This window comes from Oncorhynchus kisutch, linkage group LG9 (assembly GCF_002021735.2).
Source record: "Oncorhynchus kisutch isolate 150728-3 linkage group LG9, Okis_V2, whole genome shotgun sequence".
In the NCBI taxonomy this organism is placed as follows: Eukaryota; Metazoa; Chordata; class Actinopteri; order Salmoniformes; family Salmonidae; genus Oncorhynchus; species Oncorhynchus kisutch.
The window spans coordinates 9672668-9690887 of NC_034182.2; the positions used below are offsets into that span (position 1 = coordinate 9672668).

General features: G+C 42.7%; 1 protein-coding gene across 1 annotated transcript; it reads left to right on the plus strand.

Annotated features, from left to right (window-relative positions):
- Positions 1–1839: 1839 nt before the first annotated feature.
- On the plus strand, positions 1840–13296 carry LOC109896719 (inhibitor of growth protein 3-like). Its single transcript, XM_020491037.2, has 11 exons — positions 1840–2012; positions 2156–2227; positions 3157–3257; positions 3623–3688; positions 10142–10238; positions 10508–10579; positions 10743–11026; positions 11322–11536; positions 11870–12062; positions 12153–12191; positions 12313–13296. Exons 1-11 carry the CDS (start codon positions 1985–1987, stop codon positions 12427–12429), a joined length of 1284 nt encoding a protein of 427 aa, XP_020346626.1. The 5' UTR covers positions 1840–1984; the 3' UTR covers positions 12430–13296.
- The last annotated feature ends 4924 nt before the right edge of the window (positions 13297–18220 follow it).

The window sequence follows — 18220 nt, forward strand, 5'->3', positions numbered from 1 at the left end:
GGACTAAATCATGGGACTTCTTCACTGGGGAGAGCAACAATAATGCTGTAATATGTGTCACCACTCTCCCACAGATGTGCATGGCTATTCTATTCTATTCTATTCTGTTCTATTCTTTTCTGATCTGTTCTATTCTGTTCTATTCCCTGTGGGATGACATTACATAGGCCTATCACATCCTCTTCTTGATACATATTCTTGATGATTTATTGTATCAATAAGGTATCAATCCTTCAGTTATGAAACACTGAGCATATCTCAGCCATCTAAAGCTTTCATTAGATAATCGGATTATCGGTTAGTCTATCACTATCCCTGTCGATTCTGAGCTCATTCTAAGAAAAAACATGAATGGAAAAGGGGAAGGAATGAGTTACTCCATAGGCTACATAATCAATCATTAAAAAGAGGAACAATAGGCTCGGGTCGGCAGGCATTGTTATCTTAATTTATTGCCTTTCGATCTGTTTTTAATGTCCACAGTCTGGCCATTAACCAAATGGGATTGATCAGCTTTAAAATCATTATTGTTAGAGATGCACACAACAAAATAGACTCCCATTAAAGAAATTGACAATATATATTGTGTTCTCTGATAACAATCATGTTGACTGAATAGATTCAAGGACATCACAGCATAGACTTCCTGGGTGGTCTTCAGTGTGCCAATCCAATGGAGGCAAGGAGATATGAGAAGATTAGAGGGAATGAGGATGGGGTGGGATGGAAATGGGGAATGGGGGGGGGGGGGGAATTGAGAGAGGAGTGAGACAGTGTTTGGTGCATGGGATGGATGGGTTAGGGCTTGTAATGAAGGGTTGGGTTGAGAGAGATCAGGAGAGGATATTGAGAGGATACCAAATGCGAGAGACTGGAGAAGGGGGTGAGACAGTAAATGAGAGTGAATGAAGGTGCACAAAAAAGTTATGAATGACTAGCTTCTCGTGCTTCTATAACATGCCTCTATATAACAACATAAGAGTGGAATTCTGTTTTTTTAATATATTTTTTTAAACAAATTAATAAAAAATAAAAAGATAAAATGTCTTGAGTCAATAAGTATTCAAACCCTTTGTTATTTAGTCAAGCCTAAATAAGTTTAGGTGTAAAAATGTGCTTAACAAGTCACATAATAGGTTGCATGGACTCACTGTGTGCAATAATAGGGTTAACATAGTCATTTAAATATCATCTCATCTCTATATCTCACACATACAATTATCTGTAAGGTCCCTTGGTCGAGCAGTGAATTTCAAACACAGATTCAACTGTGAAAAAATAATTGACTTTTTAAATATTTTTTACAAATGTTAAAATCATTCTTTTACTTTGACATTATAGCATATTTTGTGTAGATTGTTGACAAAAAAAAATAATTAAATCCATTTTAATCCCACTTCATAACACAACAAAGTGTGGAAAAAGTCAAGGGGTGTGAATACTTTCTGAAGGCACTGTATATCAGGCCTATAATGGACTTAGATCCATAATCTGTTAGACTATTCAAATGTGGGGTGTTATTTTATTTTCTCAGTGTGTTACTTATAGTTGAATGTGTTCGTTATAGTTAAATAATATCTCAATTCAATGTGTGTGTAGGCCTACACAATATAAATTGTGCCAGATGAGCATTATTGTTGCTCACCTTCATTGAGGTTACACATAAGTATTAATTTACAATTAAAATAGCGCATTTGCATTGAAGTTTGATGATTCAAATGTATTTACCTCGTTGGAAAAGCTTAATTACGCTATTTCAGTCAACGTTTGAAATTGATGTCTATGAACTACAGGAACTAACGGATTTTTGAAGTTTAGCACTCAACTCCATATCTGGCCAATCACATTCTACGTTCTACTGACGTCACTTTCTCTGACCTCAGTTTGTCAGTGGTATTTTTTCTTCGGGACACAGCGGTTTGCGGCGCCATATTGAAAGACACAAAATATTGTCATAAACGCCTAAAATATCTAATTTGCCAAGATGCTGTACCTAGAGGATTACCTCGAAAGTGAGTATTACGTTTATTTTACGCGTAGGTGGTATTATTTGTGTATTTACTGTCGTAAATGTGCATAATTCTAGCCGGAGCGCGCCCGGACTGTTAGCCTAGCCATGCTAACTCCTATAATCGCTTTTTCTTCTCGCTGGCAGTGATCGAGCAGCTACCCATGGATCTCCGCGACAGGTTTACGGAAATGAGAGAGATGGACCTGCAAGTTCAGAGTATGCATTGCTGCAACGTGACAGTTTACAAACACTTCACCGGCGAGCATTTTTCAAGTTGAAAACACATAATTCTCAGCCTCGCACTTTTTAGGGTCATGTAGAACAAAGAATCGAACTCCTAACAAATGAGCTAGTTAGCGTCCAAATAAAAGTGATAGATGCAGTATTTTATTTGTATAGCTAACACACCTAGCTAGCAGTAGCGAACTTGGCTAGTTTAACATTGCAATAACTTTCAGTAACCTGAGAAAGTTAACGTTAGTGGGTTTGTTTGATTCTAGCTAGGGTTATAGAAATTACAACATACGGTCATGTTATATTTGTTTTCCATATAGAGGTACAACTAACGTTTGCTGATCGTGTGTGCATGCACAGAAGTTGAACAATGAATGTAAACAAGACAGGGGACATAGATTCGGAGCGTACACATCACATGTAGTATCAACGTTATACATGTAACGTTAGCTAGTCAACTTTTTTTTTCTTCATGTGACTATAACTAGATACATATACGTGAACTGCTAATTAGAACATACACCAATATGAATTTAACCTGAACGGCTATGTAGTACAGTGGTTCCCAACCAGGGGACCTTTTATAGGGGGTTCTTGAGAAGACTCATGAGACCATAGTCCTACTGGTATAATGCACACAGACTTGTACTCCGGGCAGAGCAAAATTCAGTTGGTGGTACAGTAATCGAAAAAGGTTGGGAACCACTGGTGTATTAGTGGTGGTTCGGTTCACTGGTAGTTTTAATCACAAGCCTTCGGGTCCACAGACACCACATATATATCATCCCTTCTGGTTAGCATTGAAGTACAAATGGATATGAATGATTCCACATGCATGCAGAGTATAAACCCATATGAATAGTGTCTCAGACACACCTGTCCAGGTAGCTCACTCTTCCCATTTGCTGTAGATGCCATGGACCAATTGGAGCAGAGGGTGAATGAGTTCTTTGTCAATGCAAAGAAGAACAAGCCAGAGTGGAGGGAAGAGCAGATGGGAGTCATCAAAAAGGTGCCAAATAAGTCTCAGATTATGTATATTTCCCTTTTCAAAGGGGTTTTGTTCTTTTAATCCCATAAATGTTTTACGATAAAGCTGTACCACCACACTTTTTGTGATGATTCTTTGTGCTTTGTCATTTACATTTGAGTCATTTAACAGATTCTCTTATCCAGAGCTACTTATAGTTAGTGCATTCATCTTAAGATAGCTAGGTGGCACAACCACATATCACAGTCATAGTAAGTACATTTGTCCTCAAAGTAGCTATCAGCAAAGACGAAGCTAGTAAAAAAGTGCCCGTGTTAGTTCACTAAAGGCTTTAATTTTTTTATATGGTGTCAGCTTGGTCTCTGACAGCTTTTTCTCGGTTTCAGGATTATTATAAGGCATTGGAGGATGCAGATGAAAAAGTACAGCTGGCCAATCAGATTTATGATCTGGTGAGTTGGAATTTCAATGCCAAGACGGAGCTCTGTCGAACGATGTCTGTTTTGTTTCATGGGTCCTGGGAAACCACTTCTATAAAAAGGTAGGGACAAGGGAAGTCGGAGGAGAATCTTTATCGCTTGTGGCCTTTTTCAAGATGATTTGTGGGTGCATGTCCCCAATAAAATATAAAATGTTCTGTTCAGGACTGTGCTGTCTCTGTTCCACTGGGTGGCAGTCAAACAATGTGAATCATTTGGAAGTCACAAAAATGCCAGTCTTTTCAGATGTTTTTAATATTTATTTAGATATTGACATTTCTATATATTTTTTGTACAATATATTTATTGGCAATTTTTTTTTTACAGTTTAACAATCATCAAAATATGACACCGATAATGCCATGTTATTCCTTCCACCTACACAAAACACCATGCTACATGGGGGGGGGCACATTGTGCAAAACCCTTCCCTCCCCAACACAGGAACACTCCTCTCCCTCCCCTCAAAACTGATATTAGCCTCACTAATTAACAACAAAAAAAGAAACAGAATGACCTTCACATTCCATGCTAGAAAATAAATGATTTCAACACAAAAACGAATAATAATAATACATTAATGAAGTATGTAGTAATGAGGCAGCTAAGGTGACGTCTCTAGAAACTTCTGAAAGTCCACCCAGACATCAGTAAATTCAAAGGGTTTATTATATAAATTGTATGTTATTTTTTCAGATGGAATATAGGAGGACAGTTGTTTTAGCCACATCTGCTTGCTTGACGGAGTGTCACTCTTCCATATAATGGTTGTGCATTTATTGGCTGCAATGACGGACAATTTAATGAATCTGGTTTTGCTACAAATATTAACTGGTAGAACAGAATCATCTCCAAGAAGAATAAGGGAAGGATCTAGTGATACCCTCATATTAGTGACCTGTGATAAGATCTGAATAATGTCTTTCCAATAATAGCTTAGTTCAGAGCAGGACAAAAACATGCAGAAGTGTGCCCACTCCCTTTTTACACTTTGTTATCTTATACAGTCTCTCTGGTATAAAGTAGACCCTATGTAAAATATTGAATTGCATCAACTTGTGCTGAGCATGTAAAAAGAGCTTTCCCCATTTCTCATTCTCAAAAATGAGACCAGGGTCATCATGCCACTTCATGCAAGCTTTCAGATGTTCATCATTCCCCAATAGAGCTTGAAGACCAGAGTACATGTAGGAAATGAAACCTTTTACCGCTTTCCAGCCACAGTTGATCAGTTTTAGGTTTACTCATGGGCTGAATCCTATCTCCCTGCTGAGTGGCAATGTAATGTCTAACCTGTAGGTACCTGAAGAAATTAGTTTGAGGTAACTGAAAATTAGATGCCAGTTGTTGAAAGGATAGTAGTTCACCTTCTCTATAGAGATTACCAAATGTTTTAATTCCTTTGTTGAATCAAGAAAATGTAATACCATCTCTCAGGGCGCTTTGGGTAAGATGGGGGTTGTTATAGAAAGGTGTTTGTTCATATACAGATCTAAGCCCTTCTGTTTGTTTACAGACTTCAATCCATATATTTAAAGTGTTTTTAATGGAAGGGTTGTTTATGAGACCTAGCAAAGCTTTAGGTTTGCTAATATAAGGTATAGATGCTAATGTAGCAGGGGTCAGACACGCCTCCTCTGTCTCCCAAGAGGGTGAACTTGTTGTTGTATTTTGCCATACCCACACAGCCTTTAACTGAGATGCCCAGTAATACAACTGGAAGTCAGGTAGAGTAAGTCCTCCTTCTGAGTATGGTTTGCATAAAGTTGTGAGTTTCACTCTGGGGGGGGGTTTCCCTTTCCACAGAAATGAAGACATCTTCCAATTAAGTTGTTTGGGAAAAACTTTGGGAATAGGAAAAGGCAAAGTTTGAAAAGGGTACAAGAATTTTGGAAATATATTCATCTTTACACAATTGTCCCACCCAATAAGAGAAATTGGTAAATCCCGCCATCTATCTAATTCTTCCCCAACCTTTTTGAGAAGAAGGAATTTGCAATCCAAGATGTCATTTTCTGTGGTTTCCAAGTAAACGACTGGTCTAAGATTGGGTTCTGCATAGCTGCCCTGTTAAAAGGCAAAGTTATACTTTTCGATGGGTTTATCTTATATCCCGAAAAGGTCCCATATTCTTTCAGGATGTCAACTAATGCTCGGAGTGAAATTTCTGGTTTATTGAGGTCGTCATCGGCATATAGCGAGACCAGATGTTCAGGCCCACCTATACGAACACCATGGATGGATGGATGAGATCTAAAAGCTTCTGCCAGTGGCTCGATAAACAAAGAAAAAAAGAGAGGACTAGCGGGACAACCCTGTCTTGTGCCACGTGATAGAGAGAACTTTGAGGAAATGTTTCCATTAGTCAGGACCTGAGCTGCCGGACATTTGTACAGTAATCTAATCAGACCAACATACTTAGGTCCAATATTCATCCTCTGTAAAACTTCAAACAGGTAGTTCCATTCTATGCGGTCAAAAGCTTTTTCCGCATCTAATGAACAAGATTCTTGGTCATTCTCTACATAATATTAAATAATCTTCTGATATTATCAGGAGATGAGCGGTTTCTTACAAAGCCTGTTTGGTCCATATCACCCAAGTCCGGAAGAACCTTATCCAGTCTAAGAGCTATGAGTTTCGCAAGAATCTAATATGAAGTGTTCAATAGAAATATTGGCCTATTCGACCCACAAAGCAGAGGATCTTTCCCAAGTTTGAACAAAACTGTGATCAGTGCCTGTTCACGTGTGTCTGGGAGCTTTTCTGTCTCTATGGCATAATTAAACATACTGCAAAGAGGCTCAATTAGTTTGGGTAAAAAGGATCGATGGAATTCAACAGGGAATCCGTCTAACCCCGGTGATATCCCCCCAGCAGTGTTGGAAATGGATTCCCTCTGATGTAATCTCTTTCTCCAAGTGCTCTCTATCCTCATCAGTTAAAGTTTGTACATTGAGTTTGTTCAAAAACTCATGCACTGTGGCAGGGGCATCCCCTTCAGACTTGTACAATGTTTCATAAAACTCAATGAAGACTAGAGTAATTTCCTCAGGACTGTGAAAAACAGTGTTATTGGGTAGCTTAATAGAGCTAATAACTCTACTAGCATCCTCTCGTCTTATTTGCCAAGCAATCAACTTTCCTGCTTTATCTCCATTTTCGTAGTAGTTTTGTTCTCCTAAGAGCATTTTCCGCTTTATAGGTCGTCAGGGTGTTGTATTCCAATCGCTTTGAGTGTAATATTTGTAGAGTTGAGTTGTCAAATGTTACACTGTTCATTTTCCATTCTCCAACTAATTTACTTGAGCCTTATACATCTTATGAGTACCTGAACTAAAGGATATGATTTGCCCCTCAGATATGCAAGGAGAGCTTCCCATAAAATTAGGGGGGAGGCAGAGTTGTAGTGGTGCTAAAAAGTGGACTATATGAGGGTTCAGAAATGTGACTTACTAAATAATCCCACATTTGTATGTGCCAAACCTCCATCTTGAGGGTGGCTATGCTCTACTGACTGGTACTGAAGCCAGCAGGGCAGAATGATCTGATATACATCTTGGTAAGTACTTACACCCAGTCGTTAAACCTCCCTTGGCTGCAGGAATAAGAAACAAGTCAATTCTAGAGTAACTGTTATGGACAGGGGAGTAAAATGAGTATTCTTTAACCTTTTGGTTGTGAAATCTCCATAAATCTCCCAAGTCCAAAGTGTTTCATTTCTGCTTTTAACATTTTAGCTGCCTGTGTGAGGCTGATACTATTAGAGGAAGATCTATCACTGGAAGGGTTCAGTACCAAGTTAAAACCCCCTGCCATTATTATCTCTGATGATGGGCATGTTAACTTCAAAAAGATGTCTTGGTGAAATTTAGGGTCATCATAGTTAGGCTCATACACATTCACAATGGTAATGAGCTCAGTGTTAATGAAACCTTGAATGATCACAAACCTACCCCCTTTGTCTTTAATCTGTGATTGTATCTGAAAGGGTTAATGCTTATTAATGAGTATGGCCACCCCTCTTGCCCGAGAGGTGAAAGATGAATAGTACACTTGACCCACCCACTCTCTATTCAGTTTATCATGCTCGGAGTCAGTCAGGTGTGTCTCCTGAAGAAGAGCTATATCAACCTTATGCTGCTTCAGATCATTCAGAATGTGTTTGCGCTTGATTGGGCATTTAGTACCCCTAATGTTAAGTGTCATAAATGTATAGTTATTAGGTGCTGACATCTTTGAAGGAAATAAGAAATAGGGAAAAGGAAAGAAACAAAACTGCGTTCTCTATACAACGTGTACAAAATGAAAGTATAAAGTAGTAAACATACCCACCCAACCCCCTCCCCAACTGAGGGAGTTAAAGAACCCATATCCTTAGACGCTAGTCTTTAGCCTAGATGTACCTGCTATGCATAGCATCGCTCGAATTAGGTTCATTCTAGATTATATGGAATTAGAAGTACATTGACTGTTCCTTGTAGCATGAAAATATTGTTAGTCAAGTAACAAAATACAATTTGATTACAACAATAATGACCAGACTATTTAGCCCCACTTGAGCATGTCTCAACAACAAAAAACCTGGGTGCGTTCATAGTCACCAACAGAGCCTACCCGCACACCCAAATGTCAACCAATCGGCATTCCCCAATGCGCCCTGAAACCTGTGCCGTGCGGCGACAAAAGCAATGACCACAAACGCACCCCAGCAGGTTAGGAAAAAAGACATCAAGCTATGATGAATAAATGAAAACCTTTTCCAGACAATAACTATCATCTCTCAAATATTAAATAGGGACAAGTAGTTAAACAATCACCATCCTCCTGAGTTCACCCTCCCCCTAAAATATTATATGTACGCACATACACAAGTGTAAAGCTATCAGCTAGCTGGCAATTAGGCGGCCAGCCAGTGAGTAGCTTATCCCTGTCTTGGTACCACTAACGCCAGCATACATCTCTAACAATAAACAAACCAGCAAATGTAATAGTAGCTACAATTCCCTGAAGTAATATAAACGACATATATAAACAACATTAACCAAATGTTGGCCTCTGTGTAAAATTAAAGTATACAGCAAAATGTAACTACCTGGCATAGTGTGGATGTATAGTAGCTATAGCTACACCCGTGTAAACATAGCGAGCTGGCAAAATAGCACAGCCAACATTAGCTATGATCCAACTTTACCTCGCCAATCATTGTCACGCTAGCCATCTAGCCAGCCAGCCAGTCAGTCGATCATATGAGTAATTTCGTTGTTTCCTCATGTGCTAACAGTTCACTATCTACTGTATCCAAGTTCAAAAGACAGTTCCTCAGGGTGTAGTAGACGTGAACAAGTCAGGAAGTTCTTTCCTCGTGTATGTTTCAGCCATCTTCACAGAGTCAAAGGTGCGCTCACCATTCTTGGTTTCGATCCACAAAGTTGCTGGGTAGCGAAGGCCGTATGCCAAGCCAGCCTGACGCAGAAGTCTCTTCAGTGGGGAGAAGGCCATCCTCCTTGTGTAGTGTGGGAGAAAGATCATACTTCTGGCTTCTCCGTATTTGAGCTCTCCCTTTGCTCGGGTAGCAGAGAGGATGCGAACAGTTTCCTGGTACCGTAGAAATTTAATGACAAATGCCCTGGGTGCAGCCTGGCCAGGCAGCTGCCACCGTAGGGTGCGATGGGCCCTGTCGATCTCCAGTGGGTGTGCAGGAGAATTTTGGGAATCCATTCCCGTAGAAAGAAGATTGTCTCTTCCCTCCACGGCCTCCGGGAAACCTTGAAGTCTCAAATTCGAGCAACTTTGGAAATCTTCGTGATAATCAAATTTCTCCTCGAGTTTAGAGGTGGCATCTTCCAACTTCTTGTATTTTTGGTCCACTTCCTCGCAGACGTCCAAGATGGCAGCCTGGTGGTCAGCATGGTCTTTTTCTAACTTTGTCACTCGTCCCGTTGCGACGTTCTGGTCTTCGTGGAGTTTATAGACCAGTACATCAATTTTGCTGAGGCGTTCAGAAAGTGTCTCTAGGAATTTTGTTATACCCTTGTCCATCACCATTCTGAACCATGCTGGTGCTTCTTCCGAGCTAGCATCCGCCAAGGCCAAAGAAGGGCTGTCAGAGGGGCATTTTTCTATGCCTTATCTGAGGCTTTGACATATTGGGCATCTTTTGCTTTGGCGATGCAGTAGATGTTTTAACTTCCAATTCACTATTAACGAACAGGTAAACTGTGTCAAAATGCCTTAAAATTGTTTGACAGTTCGAGGACGCTACGCAGACGTGTCTTGTTAGAGCTACGCCATTTTCCAACGTTTCTATCTTTTGATATTGATCTATTTCAAAGTGATTATTCAATGTGTAAAATCTTGGAGGGTTTGTTCAACATCTATTGTGGGGTATGAACAGTATGGTATATAATGGGGTGTGTGTTGCAGGTGGACCGCCACCTGAGGAAGCTGGACCAGGAGCTGGCTAAGTTCAAGATGGAGCTGGAGGCTGACAACGCTGGCATCACTGAGATCCTGGAGAGACGTGAGTCAATCACAACACCATAGAAGACCCTTCCCCTTCATCTTAACCCTCTTGGCCCTGTTAGAATGTTGGGCTGACAGGCTGCTTTTTTCTAGTCTTGTTTCGATTGCAATTCCGTGATAGTGGAATGGTATCAACCTTTCCATCGGGATATTTCAGCCCTGCTAGGGGGCAGTATTGACCTAACAATGACCCTGTTGAGTCAACTGTTGTGTCTGTCAGTGTTGTCACAGAGAGCCAGCTCTAACATTTTCTCTGTCTTCTGTCAGGATCCCTAGAGATGGACAGTCCTTCTCAGCCTGTCAACAACCACCATGCCCACTCACACACCACCGTGGAAAGTAAGTACAAGTCTTGGCTGTTTGGCTGACCTTCTTTTTGGAGTTGTTGCATGTTGAAAGCCAATATACATTTTTCTAAGGAGCCTTGCTTGTATAGATGATTTGCTGCTTTCCTATGCGAGGTAATGAAGGTAGTAATTAATGTCTTGTTTCTGTGTCACAGAGAGGAAGTACACCACGCAGCCGAGCCACCACACTACAGAGCACGTCCCGGAGAAGAAGTTCAAATCTGAAGCCCTGCTCTCCACACTCACGTCAGACGCCTCCAAGGAGAACACACCCGGCTGTCGCACCAACAGCACGACTTCAGCCTCTAACAACGTGTACAGTGTAAACTCATCCCAGCCCCTGGCCTCCTACAACCTCAGCTCTCTGCCTGCTGGGCCCGGGGCTGGGGCAGGGGCCATCACCATGGCTGCAGCGCAGGCTGTGCAGGCCACCGCACAGGTATAAACACATTATTTTTCACACACACAGACATACACCCAACTCCATTGCCCTCTGATTTTATTCAGATGAGTGCTGCACTGATGGGGATGGGTATCAGTATCTTGACCCAGACTGTCTGTTCTGAGAATTATCTAATTGGGACAAATGTCCTTGAATGTGTAACTGATGTGTGTCCTACAACTGTAACTAACCCTGTTCATGGCTATGTGTGTGTCTCTCTCTCTACCTGCCTTTCCCATCTTCTTTCTCTGTCTGCGCCCTCCTTCTCCCTCCCTCTCCCGTTCCATGTCAGATGAAGGAGGGCAGGAGGACTAGCAGTCTGAAGGCCAGCTACGAGGCCATTAAGAACAATGACTTCCAGCTAGGGAGGGAGTTCTCCCTGACCTCCCGGGATACCACGGGGGCCTACTCCACCTCCACCTCCGCCCTGGCCAACACCCTCACCCAGACCCTCACCCCAGCCGGCTCAGCCGTCGCCTCCGACTCCCGCGGCGGACGCAAGACCAAGTACGACACAACTTACACACACAACTAACACGCGCGCACACACAGCCCCCGTACGCTCAAGCTAGCCCTAGCTAGTGGTCTTCTCCAGTGATATCACTTTTCATGCCTTATTAAACCTTGTCAATCCACCCTGAATCACCCCACATCAGATGAACAGATGTCAGGCCAAACACGCTACATCATTTAGTTTCAGTGTTCAGTGCCATGATGTCACGCCACATTATGCCAGCCATGCTTTTCAATTCCACCTCCACAGCATGAATAAATAAATAAAGATGAAAAGTTTAGATCTTGTCTAAACTGTCCAGTCTTTTCTCCCCTGCCCCTCCATAGAGGCAACACCAAGTCTTCCAACCACCAGTCGTCGTCCTCCTCGTCTTCTTCGTCCCTGTCGTCGTGCTCCTCTTCTTCAGCCCTGGCCCAGGAGCTGTCGCAGCAGGCCTCGGCCCTCCCAGAGTCTGAGACCAACAACCAGGTGGACTGGACCTACGACCCCAACGAGCCCCGCTACTGCATCTGCAACCAGGTACACACACATCCAGAGACACTCTCTCACACTGGACAGCTCACACCTACAGCTGACAGGTTAACTAAAATGGCTTCTCTCTTGTTAAAGGTGTCTTATGGAGAAATGGTGGGCTGTGATAATCAAGATGTAAGTTTCCATTTGCTTTTCTCATTTTCTAGAACTGTTACCATATTACTTTCACATAGGACTTTATCAAATGAGAGATGACGTATGAGAGCTAACCTGAGTGCCCTTTGTGTGTTTGCAGTGTCCCATCGAGTGGTTCCACTACGGCTGCGTGGGCCTAACAGAAGCCCCGAAGGGGAAGTGGTATTGCCCCCAGTGTACTGCCGCCATGAAGAGGAGAGGCAGCAGGCACAAATAGACACCCCACCTCTACTACCCCACTCCTCATCCAGGACCATCCCACACCCCTACCCCTCCAAACCAACTGTCAATGCTATTTCAACTGTAGTTCCTCCCAACAAGTGTGTGTACCTGTTGTGGCCACACACAGTATTCTTATTCACCTGTCTGTCTGTGTGACCTCTCAGGGGTCAAAACAGTGGGGTCAAAGGTTGTTATTGCAGGGTCAGTCCTGTGTGAATATTTGGATGAGACACCTGACTAGAAAATCAAGACAAGGAGCCAAGACTTCCTGAAACTGCACCTCCTGGTTGGGTGTTCATTGTCCTCCCCCCGCACCCCCCTTTCCTCAATTTTGAGCCTTGGCGCACCTCTTCTCTCCCACGTTCATCAGACATTCCTTGCCTTTCCCCTTGTTACAGGAAGGCCTGCCACCCCCCGGCTTCCACGCACGGCTGCAACAAGAAGTGCTCATTACAGTAAAATGCTCACAGGGGAATGACACAGACTGAGAAATGTAGTCCAATGTTGTTTATTGGACTACAAAACCCAACCCCTCTACAAGTTTTGATTTTAATTCTAAATCGAATTGATGAAACACGACTAAGACTTTTAAAAGATGAGGATGAAGATTGGGACAGTGGTCATTTCAGGTAACGTATGGATGAATATGACTGAACCTCCACCATTGAGTCCTGTAAAGCTGAAGAGTTCAGAATGTACAGTGTAAGATCAGTCGTAACTGAAGCGTGTATGTCTGTGAGTGTACGTGTTTCTGTATGTGCGTGTGTGTGTCACTAGTCATTCTGTACTGAGACGGTGTGTTAAAGTTTCCAGAGATGTAGAAAAAAAATCAAATAAAGTGATCCAAGTTCTTTTGGTATTTCATGTGTTTCCTAGCTTCGTCTGTCAACGATGGCCTCTCTTCTTGATCAAACTGTAGCACTTCATAGCTCTAGGTATCCATTGTATTCGACTACACAATCAGAATGTAGATTTGCTTTTGAATCACCAATGTTTTGATTCACAGCAGGCTTACAATGTGGACTGATTGCTTTGTATGTGTTGTACATACACACTGAAGAAGGCTGTAAAGCCGAAACGTCTGTGTACTCTATTCCTGTTGCAGTAAAACATTTAAAAATCTAATCAAATTATGTCACTTGCACCGAATACAACAGGTGTAGCAGACCTTACCATGAAATGCTTACTTACAAGCTCTTAACCAACAACACAGTTTTAAGAGAACTATTTACTACAAATAAAAGAGCAACAGTAACGAGACTACAGTTGAAGTCGGAAGTTAACATACACCTTAGCCGAACACATTTAAACTCCGTTTTTAACCATTTCTGACATTAGCTCCTAGTAAAAAATTCCCTGCCTTAGGTCAGTTAGGATCACCACTTTTTATTTAAAAAATGTGAAATGTCAGAATAATAGTAGAGAGATTTATTTCCGCTTTTATTTCTTTCATCATATTCCCAGTGGGTCAGAAGTTCACATACACTCAATTAGTATTTGGTAGCATTGCCTTTAAATTGTTTAACTTGGGTCAAATGTGTCGGGTAGTCTTCCACAAGCTTCCCACAATAGGTTGGGTGCATTCTGGCCCCATTCCTCCTGACAGAGCTGGTGTAACCGAGTCAGGTTTGTAAGCCACCTTGCTCACGCACTTTTTCAGTTCTGCTCACAAATTTCCTATAGGATTGAGTTCAGGGCTTTGTGATGACCACTACAATACCTTGACTTTGTTGTCCTTAAGCCATTTTGCCACAACTTTGGAAGTATGCTTGGGGTCATTATCCATTTGGAAGACCCATTTGCGACCAAGCTTTAACTTCCTGACATCTTGAGATGTTGCTTCAATATGTCCATATAATTTTCCAGCCTCATGATACCATCTATTTTGTGAAGTGCACCAGCCCCTCCTGCAGCAAAACACCCCCACAACATGATGCTGCTACCCCCATGCTTCACGGTTGGGATGGTGTTCTTCGGCTTGCAAGCCTCCCTCTTTTCCATCCAAACATAACGATGGTCATTCTGGCCAAACAGTTCTATTTTTGTTTCAACAGACCAGAGGACATTTCTCCAAAAAGTATGATCTTTGTCCCCATGTGCAGTTGCAAACCATAGTCTGGCTTTTTTATGGCGGTTTTGGAGCAGTGGCTTCTTCCTTGCTGAGCTGCCTTTCAGGTTATGTCGATATAAGACTCGTTTTACTGTGGAAATAGATACTTTTGCAGCTGTTTCCTCCAGCATCTTCACAAGGTCCTTTGCTGTTGTTCTGGTATTGATTTGCACTTTTCACACCAAAGTACATTCATCTCTAGGAGACAACGCGTCTCCTTCCTGAGCAGTATGATGGCTGCGTGGTTCCACGGTGTTTATACTTGCGTATTATTGTTTGTACAATTGAATGTGGTACCTTCAGGCATTTTGAAATTGCTCCCAAAGATGAACCAGATTTGTGGAAGTCTACAATTTATTTTCTGAGGTCTTGGCTGATTTGTTTTGATTTTCCCATGATGTCAAGCAACGAGGCACCGAGTTTGAAGGTAGGCCTTGAAATATGTCCACAGTTACACCTCCAATTGAGTAAAATGATGTCAATTGGCCTATCAGAAGCTTCTAAAGCTATGACATCATTTTCTGGAATTTTCCAAGCTCTTTAAAGGCACAGTCAACTTAGTGTACGTAAACTTTTGACCCACTGGAAATTGTGATACAGTGAATTTTAAGTGAAATAATCTGTCTGTAAACAATTGTTGGAAAAAGTACTTGTGTCATGCACAAAGTAGATGTCCTAACCGCCTTCCAAAACCGGTTTTATTGACTCCAATCTAAGTGTAGGTGAACTTCTGACTTCAACTGTAAGTATTGAAACCTAATCAACTTGCCTAAACGATAGTTAACAAGAAATCTGTGGAGTGGTTGAAAAACTAGTTTTAATGACTCCAACCTAAGTGTATATAAACTTCCGTCTTCAACTGTATGTACAGGGTGTACCAGTCCCGAGTCAATGTGCGTGGGTACTAGTTAGTTGAGGCAATATGTGCATGTACGTAGTGGTAAAGTGACTGCATAGATAATAAAATAGCGAGTAGCAGCAGCGTAACAAAAAAATAAAATGGGGTCATTGAAAATACTCCGGGTTGCCATTTGATTAGCTGTTCAGGAAGCTTGGCCCCAGTGATGTACTGGGCCGTACGCACTACCCTCTGTAGTGCCTTGCGGTCGGAGGCCAAGCAGTTGCCATACCATGAGGTGATGCAACCAGTGAGGATGATGATGCAGCTGTATAACTTTCTGAGGACCCATGCCAAAACTTTCCATTCTCCTGACGGGGAATAGGCGTTGTCGTGCCCTCTTCATGACTGTCTTGGTGTGTTTGGACCATGGTAGTTTATTTTACCCGTTTTTCTCCCCAATTTTGTGGTATCCAATTGGTAGTTTACAGACTTGTCCCATCGCTGCAAATCCCGTGCTTCTTGACCCTGCCACTTAACCCGGGAGCCAGCCTCACCAATGTGTCTGAGGAAACACCGTAAATCTGGTGACCATGTCAGCATGTCCTCTAACCCGGACGACGCTGGGCCAATTGTGAGCAGCCCAATGGATCTCCCAGTCGCGGGAGGCTGCCATGGAGCCTGGACCACGGAGCCTGGACCACTGCGCCACTCGGGAGGCCCCTCTATAGGCTGTCTCATCGTTGTCAATTTTGTGAAGTCGGAAAACTTAATGATGGTGTTGGAGTCGTGCTTGGCCACGCTGTCATGGGTGAACAGGGAGTACAGGAGGGGACAAATCACGCACCCCTGAAGGGCCCCTGTGTTTAGGATCAGTGTAGAAAATCTGTTGTCTACCCTTACCACCTGGGGGTGGCCCGTCAGGAAGTCCAGGATCAAGTTGTAAAGGTTAGTGTTTAATCCCAGGGTCCTTAGCTTAGTGATGAGCTTTGAGGGCACTATGGTGTTGAACGCTGAGGTGTAGTCAATGAACAGCATTCTCACGTAGGTGTTCATTTTTGGCCAGGTGGGAAAGGGCAGTGTTGAGTGCAATAGAGATTGCGTCATCTGTGGTATGGAAATTGGAGTGGGTCTATTGGTTTCTGGGATGATGGTGTTGATGTGAGCCATTACCAGCCTTTCATAGCACTTCATGGCTACAGATGTAAGTGTTACGGGCCGGTACTCATTTAAGCAGGTTACCTTGGTATTCTTAGGCACAGGGACTTTGGTGGTCTGCTTGAAACATGTAGGTATTACAGACTCGGCCACGGACAGGTTGAACATGTCAGTGAAGACAATTGCCAGTTGGTCAGCACATGCTCAGAGTACACTTCCTGGTAATCTGTCCATGCGGCCTTGAGAATGTTGACCTGTTTAAAGGTCTTACTCACATCGGCTACGGCGAGTGTGATCACACAGTCATCCGGAACAGCTGGTGCTCTCATGCATGCTTCAGTGTTGCTTGCCTTGAAGCGCACATAGAAGTAATTTAGCTTGTCTGTTAGGCTTGTATCACTGGGCAGCTCGAGGCTCGGCTTCCCTTTGTAGTCCGTAATAATGTGCAAGCCCTGCCACATCCGACAGGCATCGGAGCTGGTGTTGTAGGATTCAGTCTTGGTCCTGTATTTACTCTTTGCCTGTTTTGATGGTTTGTCACAGGGCATAGCGGGATTTCTTATAAGCAACCGAGTTAGAGTCCCGCTCCTTGAAAGCGGCAGCTCTACCCTTTAGGTCGTTGAGGATGTTGCCTGTAATACATGGCTTCTGGTTGAGCTATGTACGTACTGTCACTGTGGTGACAATGTCATCGATGCACTTATTGATGAAGCCGGTGACTGATGTGGTATACGCCTCAATGACATCGGATGAGTCCCGCAACATATTCCAGTCTGTGCTAGCAAAACAGTCCTGTAGCTTAGAATCTACATCATCTGACCACTTCCGTATTGAGCAAGTCAATGATACTTCCTGCTTTAGTTTTTGCTTGTAAGCAGGAATCAGGAGGATAGAATTATGGTCAGATTTGCCAAATGGAGGGCGAGGAAGAGCTTTGTACGTGTCTTTGTGTGTGGCGTAAAGGTGGTGTGGAGTTTTTTTATTTTTAACATTGAATAATGAAGTACGCTTTATGCACCATTTTTTTGTGCGAACCCATTACACCGCTGTGCTTTAAAGGTGACCAGCTCGCCCCACTAACATTGTATTTGAGCTCTCAACCAATGCAGTACGAACAGAGCTATTCAATCATGTCTCTCAAGGGCTGATGTACTGCTGTTTTTCTTTATTTGTCAGGAAATGCATTAATGAATGCCACTGATTTATCATGAGCCAGCTCACCTGCATGGTGTCCCATGTCTAAATCATTCCCTGATTTGAGGAGGGTAATGAAAACCAGCAGTGTTGTAGCCCTCACACACAAGGGGATTTGGGTAGACAGTAGCCACTCCTGCCAGTCATTCTATTGATGGTAGACACAAACTGCCATAATAACTATATTTTTTAGAAGGAACCTGGGTTGTCTTGGAGAAATTACAACTTCACCAAAAAAGGGAGACTGTTTTCGGCCCTTGCTCCAAAAGGGAACCTTTTCAATAGCCTCTCTCTCACCACATCTGACTGAAACAAAGCAGGGCTCCAACTCCTTTCTCTAAATAATGAGCCAATGGAGGACTGGTGTATGTGCCACAAATAGCAAAGAGTGAGCCCTGTCTTTTACCACAATTTGGAATGAGGGGGAACATACCTCGACCCCCGACGGAGGAGGCATGTGTGCACATTTAGACCGCTCAGTGTACA